At 45.9% G+C, this 23,251-nt stretch overlaps 1 protein-coding gene and 1 pseudogene across 9 annotated transcripts in view; one reads left to right on the top strand and one right to left on the bottom strand.

Annotated features, from left to right (window-relative positions):
* Nucleotides 1–16,708, top strand: part of IPCEF1 (interaction protein for cytohesin exchange factors 1) — a 163,634-nt gene extending 146,926 nt beyond the window's left edge. For all 8 annotated transcript variants that reach the window (XM_084777834.1, XM_084777835.1, XM_084777837.1 and 5 more), the window contains 2 exons: nt 892–1,085; nt 10,730–16,708. In XM_084777834.1, coding sequence (XP_084633960.1) covers nt 892–1,085; nt 10,730–10,930 — 395 coding nt within the window. In that variant the 3' untranslated portion in view covers nt 10,931–16,708. The remainder of the gene's footprint in view (nt 1–891; nt 1,086–10,729) is intronic.
* On the bottom strand, nt 12,104–13,456 carry LOC311595269 (tubulin alpha-3 chain-like; annotated as a pseudogene). Its single transcript has one exon. The product of its transcript is annotated as a tubulin alpha-3 chain-like (transcript).
* Nucleotides 16,709–23,251: the final 6,543 nt, after the last annotated feature.

Here is a 23,251-nt window from a genome sequence, read left to right as displayed (position 1 = left end):
TCCAAGAGGAAGCCAGCTTCATTCTAATTCCTACCTGGAAGCGCTTCTAGCCCATATACCACCCTATTTAGTTCAGGTTTTTGGTTTAAGTAGAAAACATTTCTGATAGCCTCAAACAAATATTCTAAGGCTGAGTCTTCCTGGTCCCCCGCTGGCTTGCCTGAGCCCCATGTCCATCCCTCAGTAGTCTACAGTGACTCAACGCTCTCTAGACCCCCAGTGGGCTGAGGCTGAGTAAGTGTGGTTAAAAGGGGATGGGCAGTGTGGGGGCCGGATGAGAAATGCAGTCTACAACCAGCAACCCGGCAGGCTCCTTCCTCACAAAACACTGGGAAGGCACCTAGGGCAGCTGGTGTTCAGCTTGCAGGGCTTGCCTGTCATGTGACGGACCTGTTTCGCAGGTTCAGAAATGGAGACGAATTGTGCACCTAGACAAATTATATCTGAGTCATTCAGTACCTAGCTTGGGGATATTTGAACGAGATACTGACCTTGGAGTTGATGTTGAAATGATTTAAGACTTTGGGAGGTGTTGGAATGGGATGCATGTGTTTTGTGTGTGTGTGTGTGTGTGAGAGGATATGAAATTTAGGGGCTTATAGTGGACTGAATCATGTACCACATTGAGGTGCTATATGGTACACCCAGAGTTTCCAAGGTATAGGCCAGATGTGGTCTTACTAAGATATGTACATAATTAAGTGGTCCATGGTCTCCTGAGTAGCAAAGTAGCACATTATTAGTGGCCAGACATCAGGATGTCACTGCCCTATATTTCTGGAGACCAAAAGTGTGAGGTGAAGATGCAAACAGGAATGCTTTAGGACCACAGTGTCTGATGTTCAATCTTTGGTTTTAACTGGGTTTGCTGATACTGATCTTTTTAAACAGAAGAAATAAAAGCATCTGAAGATGACGAGATGGAGAAACTCTACAAATCGTTGGAACAAGCTAGTCTGTCTCCCCTCGGGGACCGGCGACCTTCAACCAAGAAGGAGCTGAGGAAGTCTTTTGTGAAGCGATGCAAAAACCCATCCATAAACGAGAAGCTTCACAAGATCAGAACCTTGAACAGCACGCTAAAGGTAAGAGTGTCAGGCTGTGCAACCTGCGAGGCGGGAGGGCAGGCAGGCAAAGAGTGGCTGGCTCTACACAGAGACTCATGGCCATCTTAGAGTGCGTGTGTAGGAGGAGCGAAGAGCGGAGAACATCCTTACAGTGCCATGACTGTGAGCTCTTAAAAGCACCCAGTCACGCACACAGCAGCATCCGTACATAACAGCCTTCAATTTTACATCCAGTCTGATTCAGAGCTTGAACTCCCAAGTCCCAAATGGCAAGGACTGTGTGTAATTTGGCTTCATAATTTTGTGCCTAGCACAATGCGTGGCTCATAATTTTTATTGTTTGAGAATTTCATGCGCATACATAATGCATTTTGATCAAACCCACCCACATTCCGTCCCCTGTTCATTTCCCACCAACACCCTTTTCACTCACCTTCATGTGGTATTTTTAATCTCTTGTCTTAAAAGCCACCGACTTCCCTCAGTCCTGCCCGTACGTGCATGGGGTAGGACTGCCAACTGTGCTATGGGTGGCCTCTCAGGGGCCATATCCTTGCAGTAAACTTATTTTTCTTCCCCCATCATCTATCATCTATCTTTTCAGCTAGGGGTGGGACCTGTTGTGCCCCTCCTGGGTCCACAGTGGGATTTGGTCTAAGCAAGATCTTGCTCAGGTCTTATGCATAGAGTCCAGTCTCTGTTAGTTTAAGTGTTCCTGTCCAGAAAGTCCTGTTTCTCTGCAGACATCTGCCCTCTGCAGACACCCACCCTAACTGGCTCTTACGATTGCTGTTTACCAAAAGAGAGCATCCTTCTGGAAGAATAAAATAGAAATGAGGCTGTCACCTGACTCAAGGGCATCATCCTTGTGCACTACTAGATCAAGAGTCCTTGTCATCCTGGAAATCACTCTGTAGACCAGGCTGGCCTTGAAATCAGAGATCCACCTGCCTCTGTGTCCTGAGTGCTGGAATTAAAGGCTTGTGCCACCAGTACCCAGCCAGGAGGATATTATCTAATTGTCAGCTGTGGGTGCTACAGCCAAAAAGCATGGTGAGAGCCAGGCAGCAGGAGGCATACAGTCAGCAGTAATAAACCAGCAGATGTTGTGGCATGGGGATGGGGGACAGTGTGCAGGATGCACTGAAGCTATGCTCATGGGTCCCCCTCATAAAGGGTTCCTCACCACAAGGCCATCTTACTTTTACACTTAAATTATAATACCAGCAGAAAGAGGGCTGGGTACTCTGCAAAGTCGAGTTAAATTTGTTGAGGGCTCTGAACAGCCTCTCTAGATCCTGCAACTTAATTCTGAAGCACACATGTCCTTTCATGGTAAAAACTTTGAGTCCCTTTTCCAGGAAGAAATGCCAGCAATCATCAGGACAATACCGAGCTAGCTGAGTGGTAGTCAGACGTCCCAGTCAGTCAAGAGAAAAAACCAAACACCGAAGAGAGCAGCAAAAAAGAGGCCGAGAAGAACAAGGAAAAGAGTCCTTCAGTTCTTCAAAGCAACTCCAAATTCACAGAAATTCCCTAATAGTTAATGATTAAAAGACACCACTAGCACTCATTTTGTGCTGTGTGCAGCGCTGATGAATGTGTTGGGCTGTTGAGTGTAATATGCCAGAGAATTTAGACGTCTTACAGTTATTGTAAGATGAATGACTGTCATTGAAGAGCCATTTCCTGAACATTACCATGTACCAAACACCATCCCGGGTCACCATGACCATGGAGTGGGATGCTCAGGACAGTGCAGGCAGGAAAACAGGTGGTTAAAATGCAGCACAATAAATACTGTAGTGGGTGAAAGTTTTGGGGCCTGAATGGCCCAGGGATGGAGGTGACCGCCTGTCTAACATCCTAATGTTTAGCTGACAGGTGGTCCATGAGTAAAGGAGGATGAAGGAGAGGCCCTCAGGGAGATAGTACATCTAATGGGAGTGATGTGCTTTGCTTCAGGTTAGGAGCAGCAGGCAATAGGAGCCACTGGGGTTAGGGGTAACTCAGGACATTATAGGAGGGAGACTGTGACCCCAGATTCCACAGAGCAGTGGACTGAAGATTTTAGACCTTGACAACACCCTGTATTGTCTGACCAAATGATCAAAGATGTGTTACCAGCCTCTCCGATTTCCTGAGACTTCTTGCTTGTTGTGGTTAGACCATGTAATGGGTGACGTCAGTGACTTCTTTCCTCCCAGTAGAGTCCTCTGTCCCCAGATAACTAATTGCCCTGAAGCTCAGGAGCTTCAGATAAGAAGCATTTATTCCTTTAGAGTTCCCGAGGATCCATGGGCTGGGCTGGGCTTGGGTATGGGCTTCTTCCATTAGATCCTGTGTGAGCGTACGATGAAGGCATTCCCCAGGCTGTTCATCTCTCCACTGGGGGATGTCTGCCCTTCAGTTCCCATGTCAGAGTTGGAAGGATTCGTTTCCTCACCACTCATTTCATGGAGCATCTCAGCTACTGTCCATCTGCTGGGTGGAGGCTGGCCCTGGGTTCTTATCAGGTACGCTGTGTAGGGCAGCTTACAGCTGAGAAGATGATTTATCCCAGCAAACAAGAAGCCAGTGATAGCGAGCAAGCAAAGTGATAACCCAGTTGCCATAGCTAGACCATTTTACCTCTATGATGTTCTGTTGGACAGCAGCAGGCTACTGGGGCAAACCAATAATCTGGAAGAGGATTCCAGAGATATGAATCTCAGAAAGCAAGGGAAGGTTAGGGGTCATGCCAAGGGTTCCTTCTGACACCCAGTTTAACTGCTCTCTGGTGGTGGAAAGCATTCCTCTCCCTGAATCACCTGCGACTCAGAGAAAGAAGTATAGTGCTGGAGGTCTATGTAGGTAGTTCATGTTTTGTTAGTCAACAATCCCCAATAGGCATCAGGCCACTGTCATGTGTAAAATGGCCAAAAAGAGAAATAACAAGGGCTAGGTGTATAGCTCCATGGTAGAATGCTTACATAGGATGCACAAAGCTTTGAGTTCAACCCCCCTGTTACTACCAAACAACAACAACAACAACAACAACAACAACAACAACAACAACAACATGACAGCAACACAAAATACCACAGCTTCCTACAAGGAGAAACAAAGAACAAGCTATAACTTACTGAATGGATAGACTATCAAGTATGTGTATATTTAGCCATGAGCAAAGCTGTCACAATAATTTCTTAGCTACTGGGGAGGCACACAAGTGGAGCTTTGGAGCTGGCCACTGGGAAAGGGTCATTTCCTGACTCTGGAGTTGGCTACGGAGGTGTGTTCACTTTGAGATAATTTCTCAAGCACAAACCCTTGTGCTTGTGCAATTTTCTTTACATATGCTGCTATACATTGAAACATTTTATTTAGAAATACTTGAAATCTAGAATGTTGACGTTTAAAGGGACCAGCTAATAAAAGAATCTCAGGTTTACAGCGGTTGTATTTGCCATGACAAGTAGCTCTTTAAATAGACCTGATGGTAAATTTAGATGAACAAGTATGTGGCTTAGGAGAGATATAATTCCAGGATTATAAGCTGACAGGGTGTATAGAAGTGGAAGATTACAGGAGGCCATCAAGAGTGTTAATATACAGAAAATGGAGGCACAGACAAAAACTGGTGTCGCAGTATATTTGATTATACTGTGAACCCCAAGATTGTGTTATTTACTGAAGAAAAAAAAACACAACAACCCTTGTTTCTCGTTGTGGTGTGACTCAGCCCCTTAGCACACACCTTTAATCACCCTGGCTGGAATACAGACATGCCCTTTGTACGTACCTTTAATCCCAAATTGTGGAGGTAAAGTCAGTTTGTAGATGGAAGGCCCCATGTTTGAAAGTGATGTCTAACTGAGGGGCAGAAAAGGTGACAGATCAGAGAAAGATTCGACAGAATAGGACACCCCCAGCTCTCATGAGAAGAGAGAGGAAAAGGAAGCTATTGAGGGAGCAGCACAGAGAATGAGGGAGAGAGGATGCAGCTTTTTTCAGGAGAGTTTACAGAGACAGGCTGAAGAGAAAATAAGCCAGATGCTGGTGAAGACAGAAGGAGCCAGAGAATGAGAAGGAGCCAGAAGATTAGAGCAGATTGCTGGAGTTATGAGGCCAAGCAGAGCAATTCAAAGAAGCTGAGAAAAGCGAGGTTGACTAAGCAAGTCAGTTGGGAGAGGAGTCTGAGCCAGAACAGCTGAGTTGAACTGGCCAGCAAGAGTTCAGAAAGATCAAGAAAGGTGAGCTTAATTAGTGGTAAGTCTCATAGGCTGAAAACTTTCCAGGTCTAGAGCAGATTGTATGGAGGCTAGAAGCTTCCAGGGCTAGGCCTAGGTTAGCAGATGGAAGCAATAAGCCTCCAAGATGACAATTAAAACACGAGAATAAAAGTCACTGTTAACATCTGGCACTCTTGAACACTTTGGCGTCAAGAGTTTGGGTAATGAGGAACCAGCAAAGTGATGGTCAAGGGACAAGGAAAATCAAGATAGTGTATCATAGAAGCAGCCAGATAGCCATGTCCGAGGTGGAATGATGGCCAGCAGTTTTAGGTACACTGATGAGTATGAAGGTGAGTAACTAACCATTAGGTGAGCTGATGTGGAGGTTACTGATGGCCACTCCCGGAGCAGGTTTGGTGCGGAGGTGGGGAATGAAAGACTGGCAGGACAGAGGGAAGACTGTAAAGGAATGGATCTAAGGTTATGGAGGGCAAAGAAGTGAGTGGAGCCTGAGCCAGGTGAGGGTGGGGTCGGAGAGAGCTTTCAAGGTGGAAGAAATAACAGGGCACATGGTTTGTTGGTGAGGATGCCCCAGTGGAGATGGGAGACTGATGAGTCATAGGAGAATGTCCTGAGCATGAGAGAAGAGGCCATGGTGCCCAAGTGGAGAGGGTAGCCTGTGCTGAGAGCACAGACCTTTCTTTCATCTGCACAAGCAGGAAGGCGGGCAGCACGTGTTCTTGCTGATGTGGATAGCGGGGAATAGAAGCTTGGAGGTGCTTTTCTGGTTGCTTTCATTTCTTCCAAAAATGCAGAACAAAGTTATTGGTTATGAGTGATGGAGAGGAGGTTTGAAGTGTAATGAGAAGGCATTTATTTCTTTTTCTATCTTGTGTGTGTGTGTGTGTGTGTGTGTGTGTGTGTGTACATGTTTGTGTGTGTGTACATGTTTGTATGTTTGAGTGTGGACCTGTGTGTACAACAGGGCTATGTAGAGGTCAGAGAACAACCTTGTGTGTTAGTCTTCACCTCCCATCTTGTTTGAGAAAAGCCTCTCCATTATTTCTGTCTTTCTAGGCTAGCTGGCCTGCTGGCTTCCAGGTACTCTCCTGTCTCAGCTTCCCATCTCACTGTAGGAACGGCAGGATCACAGTTGCATGTTCTCATGCCTGGCTCGATATGGGTTCTGGGGTGCAAACTCAGGTCTTTATGCTTGTTTGGCTGGTCCCCCTCTATCCACTGAGCTTTCTTCCAAGCTAAGGAAGTTTTGAATAATCATTTGGAGAGGTGGAGAAAGAAAGAGTAGAGTGATTGCTGGATGGCCCTTGTTAAGCATCTTCCTACCCCTTCTCTCCTTGGAGACCAGGAGTACCAGTTGAAAGGACAGCTTTACTATGATTAGCACCCATTAATTAGCATCTCATGATTCTGTACTATGAGATATTCTTTACCTCCATGCACCATGCATTCACCCTGGCCGTCACCTCTCTGCTCTTGTTTCCTGGCTGCCCCTCCCTCCTAGTTCCCTTCCAGTCCTTAGCAATTGCTCTCTTATTTTCTTGCTGATTTCTTAAAGGCTTTTTTTTTTTAACATATGAGGGAAACCAATGAGATGCTTGTGTTTCTTTATTTGCTCTGTTTTCACCTAACCCAATGCTTTCTAGTCCTCTGCCTCAGACGACAGGATTCCATTCTTTGTGGCTGGGTTTAAATGACTGTTAAGAGAATGTGTACCATGTGTCGGTCATTCTTTCTGGAGCAGGTCAGTGGCCCTATCAGACATACATGCCTGTCCTCTTGGGGCTTTCAGTTCAGAAGACGAGGACACAAGTGTGTCCCGCCACCCCACCCCTACTTTGTAGGAGGAGAGTGATGATTGTAAGCCGCAGTTGTCCGTGCCTCTGCATCCATTCTTGAACTTGAGGTGAGAGCAGTGAGCATGGCTGTGATGTATGGGCCGTGCATATCCTTCCGCAGGCATGGGCAGGGATGAGGGATAGGTACTTACTGTCTGCATGGCACTTGGCATTGTGAGCCAGTAAAATAAAGATGAAGGAAATGTATTTTCAGTTAGGCTTGGTTAATTAACTAATTGTGTGTGTGTGTGTGTGTGTGTGTGTGTGTGTGTGTGTGTGTGTGTGGTGCATGCATGTGAATATGGGGGTCAGCCATGTTTGTGGAGGCCAGAGGAAGGAGTGGGGTGTCTTCCTTTATCACATTCCACCTTCTTACCCCGAGACGAAGTCACTCGTCGACTCAGAAGGGGCCTTTCTGCGAGGCTGACTGTACAAAGATCTCTCCAGATCCACCTGTCTCTGCCCCCACCACAATGCTGAGGTTACAGGAATATGCAACTACCTTGGCCTTTTAGGTGGGTGCTGGTGATTCAGACTCAGACCATCTTAGCTAGGGTTACCATTGCTGGGATGAAATATCATGACCAAAAGCAGCTTTGGAAAGAAAGAGTTTATTTGGCTACACTTCCAAGTCACTGTTCATCATCAAAGGAAGTCAGGACAGGAACTCACAGGGCAGGAACCTAGCGGCAGGAACTGATGCAGAAGCCATGGGGAAGTTCTGATTACTGGCTTGCTCTCCATGCCTTGCTCAGATTTCTTTCTTCTTTCCTTCCTTCCTTCCTTCCTTTCTTCTTTCTTTCTTTCTTTCTTTCTTTCTTTCTTTCTTGTAATAACTATAATTTAGTTTTTTCTTTTAAAAAGTATTATAATTTGTTCATATTACATCCCAATTATTATCCCTTTGCTTGTATTTTCCCATTCCCACCCTCCTTCCCTCTTCCTCCCTACTCCCGTCCCTTAGACCTCTGATGGGAGGGTGCCTTCCTCCCCTACTGTCTGACTGTAGCCTATCAGGTCTCATTCAGATAGCCTGCTTCCTTTTTCCTCTGTGTGTCCACATGGTCTCCCTACTAAGGGGAGGTGATCAAATCAGGAGCATCAGAGTTCATGTCAGAGGCAGTCCCTGTCCCCCCCCCCACCAACCATGGAGAATGAGCTATCCATTGGCTAGATCTGAACAGGGGTCTGGGTTCACTATTGTCCTTGGTTGGTACAACAATTTGTGCAGGGCCCCCTGGCTCTAGATCCGCTAGTCTTGATGGTCTCCTTGTGGGGTTCCTGTACCCTCTGTGTCCTTCCATCCCCCCAATCTTCCATACCATTCTCAGCACTCTGGCCAGAGTCCAGCAGTGAGTCCCAGCAACTTTCCCAATCTCCCATTGGGTAGAGTCCTCAGAGGACATCTATGTTGGGCTAGTACCCACTTATAAGTGAGTATATACCATGCATGCCTTTTTGGGTCTGGGTTACCCGACTCATGATGATCATTTCTAGTTCCATCCATTTGCCTGAAAATTTCAAGATTTTCTTGTTTTTAATGGTGGAGTAGGATTCCATAGTGTAAATGTAACAGAGTTTCTTTAACCATTCTTTGGTTGAGAGGCATCTAGGTTGTTTCCAGATCAGCTTGCTTTCTTATAGAACCCAGGACCACAGGCCCAAGGATGGCCACAGTCACGGGCTTGGCCCTTTCATATCAGTCACTAATTTAGAAAATGCCCTACAGACTTGCCTAAGCCCAATCTTATGGAAGTATTTTTTTTTTATCAACTGAAGATCCCTTTCTGATAACTGTAGTTTGTGTCAAACTAACATAAAACCAGTCAGCACACAGATCCTCAAAATTACACAGCATGGTGCCGTTACCCATAGTGCCATCTCTCCAGCCCCCTCTAGGCGTTGGGACAGATGTCTAAATAGACTACAGTGAATTCTAGGTTCTGCACCAGATGTCATGAAAGCATGAAAATGGGGCTGTTTGGTTCAAGTTGGTGCCTCACAGTCTCCCACTGAATGTGAGAGCTAGCAGTAAGTATAAGCTAAGGAGTTGTAGAGGGAGTGGCCCAGGTAGCTCAGCATGTTGGAGGCGTAAAACTTTGGAAGGTGAGAAAATTTGGGCCAATGCTATTAGACTTGAAAGCAAGCAGCATGGTGGTGGAGGACCAGCAAGTGGAGCTGAGGTTCTTGAGAGCCTTGCATGATGAGGAAAGTGATGGAGAAGGGCCAACATGTAGGGGAATCCCAGCACCTGTAAACAGAGTGTGGATTTAAAGTAGAGGATCCAAGGTGATGCCCTCTCCTGGCAAGCTGGAGCATCGCTGGGCCAGTGTGACCTATTGGACTGTAGACGCCCAGTTAGCATCATGGTTTTAGAGATGGAGAAAAACTCAATTGTAATAAATTTATATATACATTCTTAGGTTAGAACCATGCCTTTGCTTAGGCCTCTTCTTATAGCTACCAACAGACACCCCACTGGGACATTGTGAGGTCCTGGTTAACAGACAGGATTTCTCACCTGGGAAATGAGTTAATGTCAAAGCGAGTATTGGCAATACTGGAACTATGGGGGCCATACATAGCCCATTCCCCACCCTTCAGACCCTGGCTACAGCCTCCTGCTGAGACCAACCCTGCTGAGACCAACCCTGTCCTCAGAGAGCTATAAAAAGTACTCCCACTTTTCCCATGTAGGCTCTGATTCTCTTCTGAGAACCCTACAAACTGTCTACATAGTGCTGTCAGAATCTTTGCCATACAGTTGCCCCTCTGTCTGTCTGTCCATAGTGTTAAGAAACCTTCTAATACACTCCTTAGTCCCAAGTTATTGGTTTCAGAGCTGCCCAGTCCCATCCCAAAATCTAACAATTGTCAGGGCTGAGTGATGTACTTTTTGTGGGTGCTCCTGTGTTTACTCTATCCTTCGACTTAAACTGTGAAGGGCTGATTGTCAGTGAAGCTGAGGGAATAACACAGACAGGTTGTTTTTTAACTGGCGTACATGTTGCTTTGGTGGAAGTCAGGTGTCTCATCTTTGAATAAAAAGATAAGCCATATTTTTTCATATATAAATATGTGTGTTGACAGAATACGACTTTATAAAATAATTTAAAACCTACAAAGACTAAAAGGATATGTTTTTGTTACCTTATGTCTCAGGTGAAGTGTTATATTCCAGGTTTCCTCAGTGAGGTTTGGATGGTCAGTGAAATGTCTCTGTATACAGTACACACTAAGCTTCAGGAAGCAGCCAGTACCCAGTGATACACCAAGATGGAGTCACCTCTGTGGTGTGGGGTAATAGATAGGTGAAGGGGAACACCACGGAAGACAGACTTGCTCTCTCACTAACTTGGGTGTGAATATACATGCAGTTTCTTGGTACCTCCCACATGTGAAGAGATGTACCTGACCTCAGGCTGGTTGAGATATTAGAATATTAATGTGCAAAAACCACTCTAGTAGTCTTGTGGTGGATGGCTCCATCCCTGTGAGGGTAAAAGGGCTGAGGAGGTTGACTCCCCCAAGTTCAGATCCTTATGTGCTCACGGATACCCCCTTTCCTACCTCTTTTCTCCTTGGCCAGTGCAAAGAACACGACCTGGCCATGATCAACCAGCTGCTGGATGATCCAAAGCTGACAGCCAGGAAGTACAGAGAGTGGAAGGTTATGAACACCCTGCTGGTCCAGGATATCCATCAGCAACAGGCACCTCAGGACCTTGAAGCCAACCCTCAGGAACTCACGAACCCCACCTCTTCTGACTGTGTGGAAAATTCTCTTTGAGCCGATGCCAGGGACTACCGTCCCCCGTCCTTGTTTCTGTGCCATCGACAAGATGCTGCCGGAGCATACATTCTTCTTACAAGGGAACTCCAAATCCAGTTCCTCACACGCCATCCCACCCTCCCAAGGATGCAACCGAGGTGAAGCCAGGCCTGGTGCAGTGGGAGTCCTGGCTCCCTGGTGTTGCATTCATCAATATGGAGTGATAGGGTTCACCTGAGCAGGTGTATCTTCTGTGCACCTACTGGCAGCTGGCACGAATGCTTGGGTCTAGGTGGGATGTGAAAGGGGTAACCCCTCCTTTCCTCTCAAGAGAATTACAATTGGCATAGACAAAAGGCCCAGCTTTACTAGGGCTAATCACTCACAGGAACATTGTGTTTGCAAAAGAAGAGCATGTAAACCACCCACCCCTTTCCTGGGCAGCAGAGTTGTGCAAAGCCTTTCAAGTGGGGGCAATTTCTTCTCCAGGAGCTACTGGAACTAGACACGTGTTGGTATTTGTAGAACGCAAGGCCCTTTCTAACCTTGGTACGGAGAGTTGTGCCTTTTGTACGCGTTGAGCGCTTATCTGCAGAGTATGGCTTGGTGGGGTGGAGAGTGGGGAGCCCACGGGGGAAGCCATGCTTCCTCTTCCACTCGGAGGACAGCTTCATATGCCCACGCTCTGCCTACGGTGGGGGATCCGAGTAATGTGTCCCTTCCTCACAATGTCTAGGAGACAGACTATCACATGACAATTGGAGACCCAGTCCCCCGTCCCCTGCTTCTCTCAACAGTGGTAGGATAGTAGCACCCACTGCAAGGAATGTTATGCTGCGCTCATGCCTGGCTGTGGTGCCAAGACCCAGTGTGAACTGATGTCTAGTTTTCCTGCGATGATCCAAATTCACAAAGTTTTCTCTAAATTGCTTTCAACTTGGAAAAGAGCCCAGACCAACAAAACAACAACACAACAATAACAACAACAACAACAGTTAGACAGGATAGTTTTGTTTTTGTGTGTTTATGTGTCATATGGTGTGAGATGTGAATAGCTGTTTCTTATTTAAATATATTTATAGAAGTACAATTTTTTTTTACCTCAATACAGACATTTTAATAAGTAAATACATCCTTCAGTGTCAGTGGTGGGGAAGGCATAAGCAATGGCTGCCAGGCAGAGCCACACACTCAATATTTCTCCTCTTCTTCAGCCTCTGCTTCTGCGGAATCCACGCCACCTCTCCATAATCCTGCTCCAGAGCTGCCAGGTCCTCGCGGGCCTCTGGGAACTCCCCTTCCTCCATGCCTTCTCCCACATACCAGCACAGAAAGGCCTGCTTGGCTTCCATGAGTTCAATTTTGTGGTACAGGCAGCCCCAGGCCTCTGCAGTGGTTACTGGTGTTGCTGAGCACACACAAGGCCCGCTGCACCTTGGCCAGGTCTCCCCCAGAGATCATGGTGAGGGGCTAGTAGTTAATACCCACCTTAAATTCTGTTGGGTACCAATCCACAAACTGGATGGTGCGCTTGGTCTTGATGGTGGCAATAGCCGCATTGACATCCTTCGGGACCATGTCACCCCTGAACAACATGCAGCAGGCCATGTATTTGCCATGGCGAGGGTCACACTTGACCATCTGGTTGGCTGGCTCGAAGCAAGCATTGGTGATCTCTGCCACTGACAGCTGCTCATGGTATGCCTTCTCAGCGGAGATGACCGGAGCATAGGTAGCCAGCGGGAAGTGGATGTGAGAGTATGGCACCAGGTTGGTCTGGAATTCTGTCAGGTCCACATTCAGGGCCCCATCAAACCTCAAGGAGGCTGTGATGGATGACACGATCTGCCCAATCAGACGATTGAGGTTGGTGTATGTGGGGGGCTCAATATCCAGGTTGCGCCAGCAGATGTCATAGATGGCTTCGTTGTCCACTATGAAAGCACAGTCAGAATGTTCCAGCGTCGTGTGTGTGGTCAGGATGGAGTTGTAAGGCTCCATGACCACTGTGGACACCTGGGGGGTGGCTGGGTAAATGGCAAACTCCAGCTCGGACTTGCCATAGTCCACTGAAAGCCGCTCCATGAGCAGAGATGCGGACCCAGATCCTGTGCTGTCTCCAATGCTGTGGAAGATGAGGAAGCCCTGCAGTCCCATGTACAGATTTGCCAGTTTTTAGATCCAATCCAGGACCAGATCGACAATCTCTTTGCCAATGGCGTAGTGACCTCTGGCATAGTTGTTGGCCACATCTTCCTTCCCAATAATCAACTGCTCTGGGTGGAAAAGTTGCTTGTAGGATCCTTTTTGCACTTCATCAACCACAGTGGGCACCAGGTCTACAAACACTGCTCCAGGCACATGCTTGCCAGCTCCAGTCTCACTGAAGAATGTGTTGAATAAGTTGTCCCCGCCACCAATGGTTTTGTCCCTTGGCATCTTACCATCTGGCTGAATACCATGTTCAAGGCAGTACAGTTCCCAGCAGGCATTGCCAATCTGGACACCTGCCTGCCCCACGTGGATAGAGATACACTCACGCATGCTGAACTCTGCAGACCAGCTCCGCTGCCACCTCAGCCGTTCCTCATCACTGTCCTCAACTGCCTCTTGCCTGCGTGCTCAACAGTCAAATTATAGTGTTTTAAAAGGCAACGTACTATTATGTGTTGTTCAGTATATATATTCTAGAAACATATCATTTTTGCTTGAGAAAAAAATAGGCATAGTAGTGACTTCCTAGAGTTGTGTTGCACTATGATATTTGAAGAATGCTCAGGAAACCGTGTGGGAAAACTATGGGAGCATGTATTGGTGGTTACTAATTTTCTGAATGTTTTCTTCCCATTGCAGCCTCATCCTTAACTCTAGAGCTCTTAAATTTCAACGCCTGCTATACATCACTCTCTTAACTTGCACCTTAGACTAGCTCTTCTACTCATAAAGATTATGCCATAACTTATAGCCCAGGAGGAACACATCTCATGAACTCTTGGGCCAAATGAAATATAAGTAATATAATTCCCAATTAAACATTAATAAAAATTAAGGCTTGTTGTTAAGAGAGCTCTCATAGAGAAACAATGACATCTTCTCCATCATAAAAGTAACCATAATTCACTAAGAAGCCATATAGTCTCACCTGCTCTTTGCAAATTGTTGACATATAGTCATAACATAGCATCAAATGTGGCTCGACAAATTCAAGTAGACGTAGCTATATATAAACTAAAGAATTGCTTAATATTTCCCTGTACATTTGTGCATTGAAATGAAAAATAATCCTTGCCTTAAGAATGGAAAAGTAGACTGCAGAGCAAAGAGGAGCTAGAAGATTCACTAATTTGTGAGACAAAGTCTAAGGATGAGCCGAGAGAGGATGCACTGTGAGAGGCTACTGCCTCAGCCCCAGGGGACCACTGTTGATGCTCCCTGTGGGTTGCAGCTGATAGGAGGGCGATGCTTTGGGGATTCACAGTGGAAAGAAATGTTGAGGAAGGTGAACAACAACAGAGCACATCTTAGCCTGGGAAAAACAGTCTTTCATTTGCATCACCGATCTGTAAGTTTCCCTTCCTCCCACCCCTCCCCCCTCCCCAAACACTTTATTAGGACTCATTGCTATATTTAAGTAGTTTTACTTTGGCTTCTCATTAATATGTATTTAACTGACCTTTGAATGTAAACTCCTTTGGCAACATTCAGAACTAAAGGCAAAATTGGCCCATGAGATGACTTGACCAAGCTGTAGGGTTATTTTTCACGGTAACTTCAAGAAATCCAGAGTATACATTTGCGTTGGTAGTTAAAACTAGCCTGCCGTGCGTTCCCAGTCAGCCTCAGTTGTGTGCTGGCCTCCTGGACACGAACCAACCTCTTCTTGTTTCCCAGTTTTGTGAAAATAAACTCCGCTAGGTGGTGTTAGGAAGTAGGGAGTGGGTGGGTCCTAAGCCTCAGCTGTGGCCATGAGAGCCGGGTAAGGACAGAGGGATGCAAACAGAAGAACAGGTGACACTTGCGGAGATGCTCAGTGCAGGAGAAACCATGATGAGCTCTCGCTTAGCCTCAAGTCTCTTCTCTGGTTCAAGAGATTTGGGAAAAGTAGAACTACTTCAGGTAGTTGCTGCAAAGTAGATTAGAGATAGTTAGTGGGGCCCCAGGGGAGACTCTTGACCTCTATGGAATGACCAGAACTAGGACATCATGGGTGGATCTTTGAGCACAAGTCTTTCCAAACCTGTGGCCCTGGTTAAGGATGAGGTTTCTCTGGGGGACTGTTCTTCCCCCCATGGGGCTTGGAAGAAGATTTTTTTCTTTCTCTGTCTAAAGACCCGGATGAGAGCCTGGCAGAAGAGCCTCACTAGTTGAGATGTTATTAACACACATGGATCCCACATTCTGTTGGCGTTTGGAGGATGTCTGATGTTTGTAAGAGTTTATAGTTTTGCCAGTAGCTTTAATCTGAGACTACAATCAGAGTCCCAGAAAGACCCTGGATCAAACAATCGCTAGGATTCCAACAGGTCAAGAGAGAGGTTGGGGTTTGGAGTCAGATTCCAGTGTGAACCGATGCCTTATATGTACACAGCACTTTGTAGTTTGCAAATGGTATGTTCTAGAACCCTTCCCCCTGCCAGTCCTATCATGCCATAGGCTGATCCACTGGGACGATTGTAAACGATGGGTATAGCGACATGCCTGGCTCAAAGTCCTAAGTGACAGAGCTACAATTTGAGTTTGAATTTTCAGGTCTGTTAGGCGTCTCTGTGAAGGCATGATTGAGTACAGCCTGCTGGGGGACAACTTGGCTCCTGTGTCTATCACACTGGGCTCTGCACACATGGCTTGCACACCTGGCTTCAATGGCTTTTTGCTGAACTCCCGGGGGCTTGGCTGTGGGGGGCAGTCTCTTCCTACAGGTCCTGCAGCCTTGCTACTGGGTTTCCTCAGGACTGGGACTCGATCTGATTGGCTCCTTCATTTTCTTTTATAAAAGACACTAGTTGTTACCACTGTGAAGGCTGTAAAGCTATAGAAGAGAAGTCTTTAAAGAGATGGAAAGTGTTTATTTTCTTATTTTTCCTTTTGGGATGAGACATGCCACGTCAGCTATCAAAGGTAGAGCAATTAGGAGCGGGTCTTCTGGTTCTCAGTTCTCAATTTCTTCTCTCGTAATCATAACGACACTTATTTCCTCAGGGAGTCTTCCGACCACATTGTCATGGAGAGGAAACAAAATACAAACAAAACGTTCTTCAGTCTTTTGAGGAGAGGTACTCTACCAATGGAAGCCATATTTAATCTTATGGACCCAGACTTCTTTGTAAAATGGAAAGACAATATTTTGATACAGAATACAAATAATTTAGGGACAGGGGGTGACTGTTCAAATGTCACATTATATTGAAGAGCTGCTGCGTCCAAAGGCAGTGTTAGAATGCGGTTCTGCTTCCAGCTAGCAGATTGGATATAGAAAGGAGGTTTCCAACTTATTTCCCATCAAACAGGATTGTATATTTTACCCACAAGAGAAATTCAGTCCTACATGGAGGAGGTGACTCCCTGCCTAAGGTTTTGTCACACATAATAAATAGTAAAAGCCCCTCAAGTGAGATAAGTTTTTTTTCATGGAGTACATGAAAATGGATTCTGCATTTAAAAAGAAAGTTTTCCATATTCCTTGTTGTAAATGAACTTAATTGCTCTGTACTGATGTCCCTTTAGCCTTAGTCCAAAGGGAAGCATGCCCCGTGGAGATATTTAACATCCTGTAATAAAAAACCATGGTTTAAATTACCACATGTTCTGCTATTTGCATGGTGGGAATGGGGTTCAACAGTGCATGGTATTGGGGCACGATGTTAATGTGGGGTTGATATCTTATCTGCCATTGTGCTTTTGGTCGTTGTCATCTCTCTGTGTTGACTAAACTGAAAACACGAGGCATGCCTTATTTCTCCTCTTCCCTGTTCCCCAGGATGACTTGTAAGATAGATAAAAGCAAACTGTCTAGTAAAATGGTATGGAAAAAAAATCAAAATACACTACTGGTGTTCATTTTCTGCCTTGTATTATTTCTTCCTCCTTAGCCAACCAGACAAATCACTGCAAGCAGAGATGCAGAACACTAGCCTGCAGCTGCGTTTTGCCCTTCAACAAAGGTTATTGCGCCCTCTGGTGGTCACAATAAAGATAACAGGTCCCAGAGTTGATGTGATTTTTTAAATGAAAGGTAATTTAAGACCGAGACTTACTTCTATACTGACCTTTGTGGTCTTTGTTAATGTCCCTCACTTTACAGGATTATTAGCACAATTATTTAAAAAAAATTTTCACTGGTTCACAAAACTTGACATGTCCATTCCAGTACATAACACTACCAAACATACATTGTTAGAGAATTGTTTTTTAAAATGCAGATTTAAGAGATTTAAGCTTGAAAGTCCTTTGTAAGGACCCAGATTTGATTTCATCCAGATGTGCTCCTGCCTGGGAATATTCCTGATGTTTAGCACCACAGGTATACAGATGCAAAGGCAACAGCTGTTCAGTAACCACGTGAGGCCTGCAAGGACAGGAAGGGCCTCGTTGCTGGGGTTGGATGGACATGAGTGGTAGTAGCCGCTGAGTAGCCGCTGGGTGCTACCGATGCACTGCAGAGAGAAAGAGACGCTAGTCTATTTTTAAAAAATATTTTATTAATTTATTCATATTACATCTCAATTGTTATCCCATCCCTTGTATCCTCCCATTCCTCCCTCCCTCCCGCTTTCCCCTTACTCCCCTCCCCTACGACTCTAGTCTATTTGCCATTTACTGCAAAGCCTGAGAGAGGTTGGTTGGTAGCCTTCAAAGAAACAGTCAGAGAGCAGGAAGAGTTGAAAGGCAGACACAGGACTACCTTGGAAACATGACAGAACTTCAAAGAAGACAAAAATCTGAGAGAAGGAATAGGAGCCTACAATTTGAGATGGGGGTGTCTGGATTCTTCAGAAGCATCAGATTCTGCAGGAAATGCATTCCTCCTTAGTGGTAGTTTTAGGCCTTCAGTCCTTTCACATCTCAAGAGGCAGGTGCCACACAAGGCAATGTAGTCCTTTCCAGGAATTTAACAGCGAGGGGACTATTAGGCTCTTTTAAAAGCTGCTTGACTGTTGCTGGAGGTTGGGACCACCACCGGAGGTTGCCACAAAGCATGTGCACTGTTTAGTAGCAATGTCGACGACAGGATCATAGACTGGTGGAGGAGGCCAGACGGTTGTGTTGACCAAGAAATTGCCAGTACAATAGGGTATGCCAAGACCCAAGGGAACCTCACCAACAGGCTGGTAATGTAGAGAGTAAGATTAGAGTCCATAACTTCATAGAACCAGAGTTAAGTGTTTGGGTCCCGGGAGACGGGGCAAGTCAGGATCTACCACTCAAAGTAGAGGGCAAACGACTGCACCTTGCATTTTTGCCAGCAAGAATGACGCACTCTGCTTGGTGAGGCCTGTCCAAGCTCTCAAGGCAACATACTCCATACTGCAGAGTTTTCTGACTTTATTAAGTGATATGAAATCATGCTATGTCTGAACAAGAATGAGTTTGTGTGGCAGGAGCAAGCCATGTGGGTCTCAGATCATACAGTAGGAGAGATGTATGTCTTACAGAAATCCACGCTGGATTCACTGGAAATCAGTCTTTTTTTTTTTTTTTTTTTTTTTTTTTTTTAAAGGAAAGCCACAATACAGATACCACAGTGATGGGGTGAAACCACACCATCAAGAAAGAAAGGGTAACTGTTAGAAAATGCCTCTGGCATGTTACTTAGCCCTGGTGGGGTGTCCAATCAGGGGTGCAGGTAACTTTGTAGCCAGAACTAACTCTCAAGATCTAGGTACTACTAGACAGCAGTTTGAGGTAGCTCAGAAGCCATTCATTATGAAGTGGAAATGGCAGAGTCAATACTGGCTTAAGTGCCTGTCTTAGTTAGGGTTCCTCCTGCTGTGATGAAACACCACGATCAGAAAGGAAGTTGGGGAGGAAAGGGTTTATTCCACTTATGCTTCCACATCACTGCTCATCATCAACGGAAGTCAGGGCAGGAGCTCAAGCAGGGCAGGAACCCAGAGGCAGGAGCTGATGCAGAGGCCGTGGAGGGGTGCTGCTTCCTGGCTTGCTCCCCATGGCTTGCTCTGCCTGCTTTCTACAGAACCCAGGACCACCAGCCAAGGGATGATGGTACCACCCACCATGGGTGGGGCCCTCCCCTATTGATGACTAATTAAGAACATGCCTTACAGCTGCATCTCATGAAGGCATTTCCTCAACTGGTGCTCCTTCCTCTCTGACGACTCTACTTTGTGTCAAGTTGCGCAAAGCTCTACCTAAGGGAGAACAAGGAAATTGGGTGTTTGCTTGGGTGACCCAGACAAGTCTGTCCCTTACCACTCCTGCACACCCTCCTCTAAGTCGGGTCACATGTTTGACCTCATGGGGCATTTCTCATTGTTTGACAGGGCAAGGAAATGCTCAAACTTAATTCGTAATAGGTTGGCTTATTATATGGCGGACAGGTGTTACCTTATAGTCTTACCTTTGGGTGACTTTGTAAGTCAGTGGTAGAAGAAAACCTCACCCTCCCCTGGGGTGGGTGGGGAATGGGGGGGGGGTTATGTATGGGTGGAGAAAGAAGTGACCCAAGGGATATTGGAGTTCTTAGTGGAGAGACCTGGACATGAATCTGTGACAATGATGTCATATGTAAGGAGCCAGTCCTTGTGTTTGGATTTTGATACCCATCAGCCAGTGTGCATTTCAGGAACAGCACTGAGCAGTCACGGGCTCAGAGAAGGAGACAGCCAAGGAATGTCTCCTAGGTTTGGAGATGACTACCTCAGGGCTTGTGCAATATGCTCACGAACGGAGGAGCCTCAGCTGCAGAGATAGAGGCTACCATGCATGTCCCCAGGTGAGGGAACCAGGCCTGACTGGGCTGCCTGCCTGTCTTGCAGTTGCATGTCCTGATGTTAGCAGCTTCTGTGTCTGTGCTTATGTTGGTTAGCTAGTCATGGTTGGCGCTCTGAGAATGTACCCCTCCCTTCCTTGGGACTTTCCCTCATGTGCGCAATCACCTCTTGAGGGATTTCACGTGCGAGTGGCATTCCTGCTTTGCTGCCTATAAAGAGGCTCTTTGAATGCTTAATAAAAGTGCTAAATCCACAGTCCCTCTCCCTTGACTTGGTACCATGGTGGCGCAGGCACCACCCCCAGGAATGCACATGCTACCTGGGGCTGAAAACTATTATAGATGCTGAACTTCATCTGCATGTAATAATAACAAAAACATGTGAGTTCCAATAAGGTCTTTTACTCATTTAGGGGAAACCAATCTGCTGTTTGCCAGCAAGTTGATTAGTTCGGCACCTTTTATCTAGGAAAAGGAAGTATTTTACTCTGGTTATAAGTGACAAATAGAGTCCTAAGTATGGAGAGATGCCTTCTTCTTACAGTGCCCCAGTCAATACTGCTGTTCAAAGGCTTTCATAATGTCTGGTCCACACACGGAATTCCATACAATATCAGTTTGGATAAACAGCCCAGAGTATGGTAAGAAAGCAAGGCAAAGAGCGCATGTCTGGTTGTGGGGACCAGGCACATTCTGTACTATTCTGAACGTGCTGGTCTGGAAAAGCTTTGCAAAGGTCTCTTGAAGGTGTAATTGAAGGACAGACACTTCAGTGGACGATCCTTAATGCTGATGGAGCTCTGTCCTGCAATACGTAGATTTTTATTTTTATTGTTTAAAATTGTTATTATTTACTTTTATTTCTTCTTTCTTGTGTGTGTGCACGTGTGCACGTGTGTTCAAACGGTGTGAGTGCATGTAAACATAGGTGTATGTATTTGAGGTCAGAGGTCAGCCTTGGATATCTGTCTTCAGCTACCACTATCTCCCCCCCCCCCCACTTTTTTTAGAATGTCTCTCATAGGCTCAGAATTCACTGATTTGGCTTAGCTTCCTGGCCAGCAAGTTCTGTTTCTGTCTACCCAGCTGTGGGAGCATAATAAGTGGCCCCACACCTGGCTCTTTTTTTACACATGGGTACTAGGAATTGAACTCAGGTCTTCACGCCTGCATGGGAAGCACTTACCAACTGAGCTGGCTTCTCAGCCTCAAATGTAATACAAATGACAGCAAACCAGTGGCCACTCTATGTTCACAAGAGGTTGAGCTGCACAGTTTAGGGAGCTGGAAGATGAACATAGGACTGGTTCTGTTTGCCATCACTTCACAAAATCCACTCAATGATTTATGGTTTCTCTCCCTGAAATCTCACCCTCAGCGAGCTCATAGATCCTGCTTCTTCCACAGGATACAGTAAGAATCTTGCTTAACCAGCATCTCAAATGAGGAGAAAAGGAGATGCCAAAAGTATGTACCATATGAGTGACATTGATGACAAATGGGAACAAGGAGAGAGGATGACTGCTTCCTTGCAGGAGAGTGGAGAATATGACAGATTTCCTGGCCCTGTAATAACTTGTACAGTTAAAGAGAGGCATAGACACCAGGCTGATAAGGGAATAATAACCAGGGGCTTAGCTGTCCCAGGGGTGAAGGTCTGAGACCCAAAGATCCTCTAGCATGTGTGGAAATAGAGGGAGATGATGCATCTTAAAAGCCTTAAGATCAGTTAAACAGCAAGGGTGTATAGCTCATTGACCTTTGCTTGCCTCTGGGCATTATCCAGAGGCTGTGATTATAGGCAGGCAGCTTGCAATTGTACAGCAGACTTGATATGAAAAGGCAGGAGGATGTGAACAGCACGCGAGAGCTCCATTAGTTGTGAGTGTCCTGCTTGGGGCTCCTTACACAACTGGATGGGCCAAATGCCCAGCACGTGGTGCCTAACAACAGCACACCCCTTTCCCCTTGCCTGGACCTTAGCCTATGGCTGAGGGACAGGTGCCTCTGTAGAGTGGGTGCCCACCATCTCCTCCTGACCATCCCACCCCCAGCTTAAGTAACCAGAAATTGATTTCTGTAGGGTGTTACCTTTGCCTTAGGATTGGACCAGCTTTGAAGCTAAGTGTCCCACATGGATGCTGAGCTGGCCTTAAGATCAATCTGAAGCTGGTTTCTCTCTGGGTCACCTTGTCCACTGCTTTCTTCCCCTGTGCCGTCCCGTTTATCCTCTGCCTTTGGAGCCTTCTTCAAGTCACCATGCATGACTCTATTTTCATGACACCTTACCTAGGAGAGTTAAATGCCTCTTCATGGCTCTTCCATGCAGGAAATCTGTTTTGTCCCATGTTTCATAAAGGTACTCCAATAATTATTGCTTAATGAAGATAGCATTGTATTCTTCCTTATTCTGTAGCTTTTCAGCCCTGAGATAAAAATCACAATGCAGGCTCTCGTTTTTCACAGCTTATCCTGTGAATGAGCCTAGGAGTGAATGTCAGAATCTCTGGCCAGCAATTACAAGGACTCTATGAACATTTATTTTAGATAGTATGCACAAAATACTTTATTATGCACTCAGAAGCTTTCTTGGGAACTGAAGACATTCAAGTTAAATACCCCTCCAAAGAGTTGCTGCCTGCAGAAATGCCAACAGTCATAGTTAACTCGGCACAAGGAGGGGAGGTTGCCTGGGAAGAAGGAATATTAGTTGAGGAATTGCATCCATCTGTTTGACCTATAGGTAAACCTGTGGAGTCTTTTCTTCATTAATGATTGATGTGGAAGAAGTGCCCTAGCCCACAATGGGAAGTACCACTCCTGGGAAGGTGGTACTGGGTGGTATGACAAAGCAAGCTGAGAAGGCTACGGGGAGCAAGCCAGGAAGCAGTGTTCCTCAGCGGTCTCTGTTCCAGTTCCTGCCTCCAGGTTCTTGCCTTAAATTCCTGTCCTGACTTCCTTCAGTGATGGACTTGAGATGTGTAAGTCAAATTAAGTCTTCCTTCTGCTGAATTGGTTTTGGTCAGAGCTTATTACAGTAACAGAGAAAGCAACTAGGATATCTGAGAAGAGTAAATTTCATTTAAGGAATTTCTTCCATAAGCTTGACCTGTGGGCATGTATGTATGTGACACGTTTCCTTAATTGGGTCACAGATGTAGAAGAGCCAAGCCCACTGTGGGCAGTGCAATCCTCTAGGCATATGGGCCTGGGCAGTTTAAGGAAAGTAGCTGAGCCAGAGGAAGTGAGCCAGTAGACAGCATTTTCCATGATCTCTGCTTCCATTTTGTCTTGTCTTTTATCTATGATTGATTATAACCTGTAAGATGCAAAAAGCCAAATCAAACCAACCAAACAACCAACCAAACATCAACAACAAAAAAGAAACC

Source organism: Acomys minous (assembly GCF_964271855.1).
Source record: "Acomys minous genome assembly, chromosome: 3".
NCBI classification, from domain to species: Eukaryota; Metazoa; Chordata; class Mammalia; order Rodentia; family Muridae; genus Acomys; species Acomys minous.
Note: the sequence above shows the minus strand (reverse complement) of the source record. Positions and strands in the feature narration are given on the sequence as shown.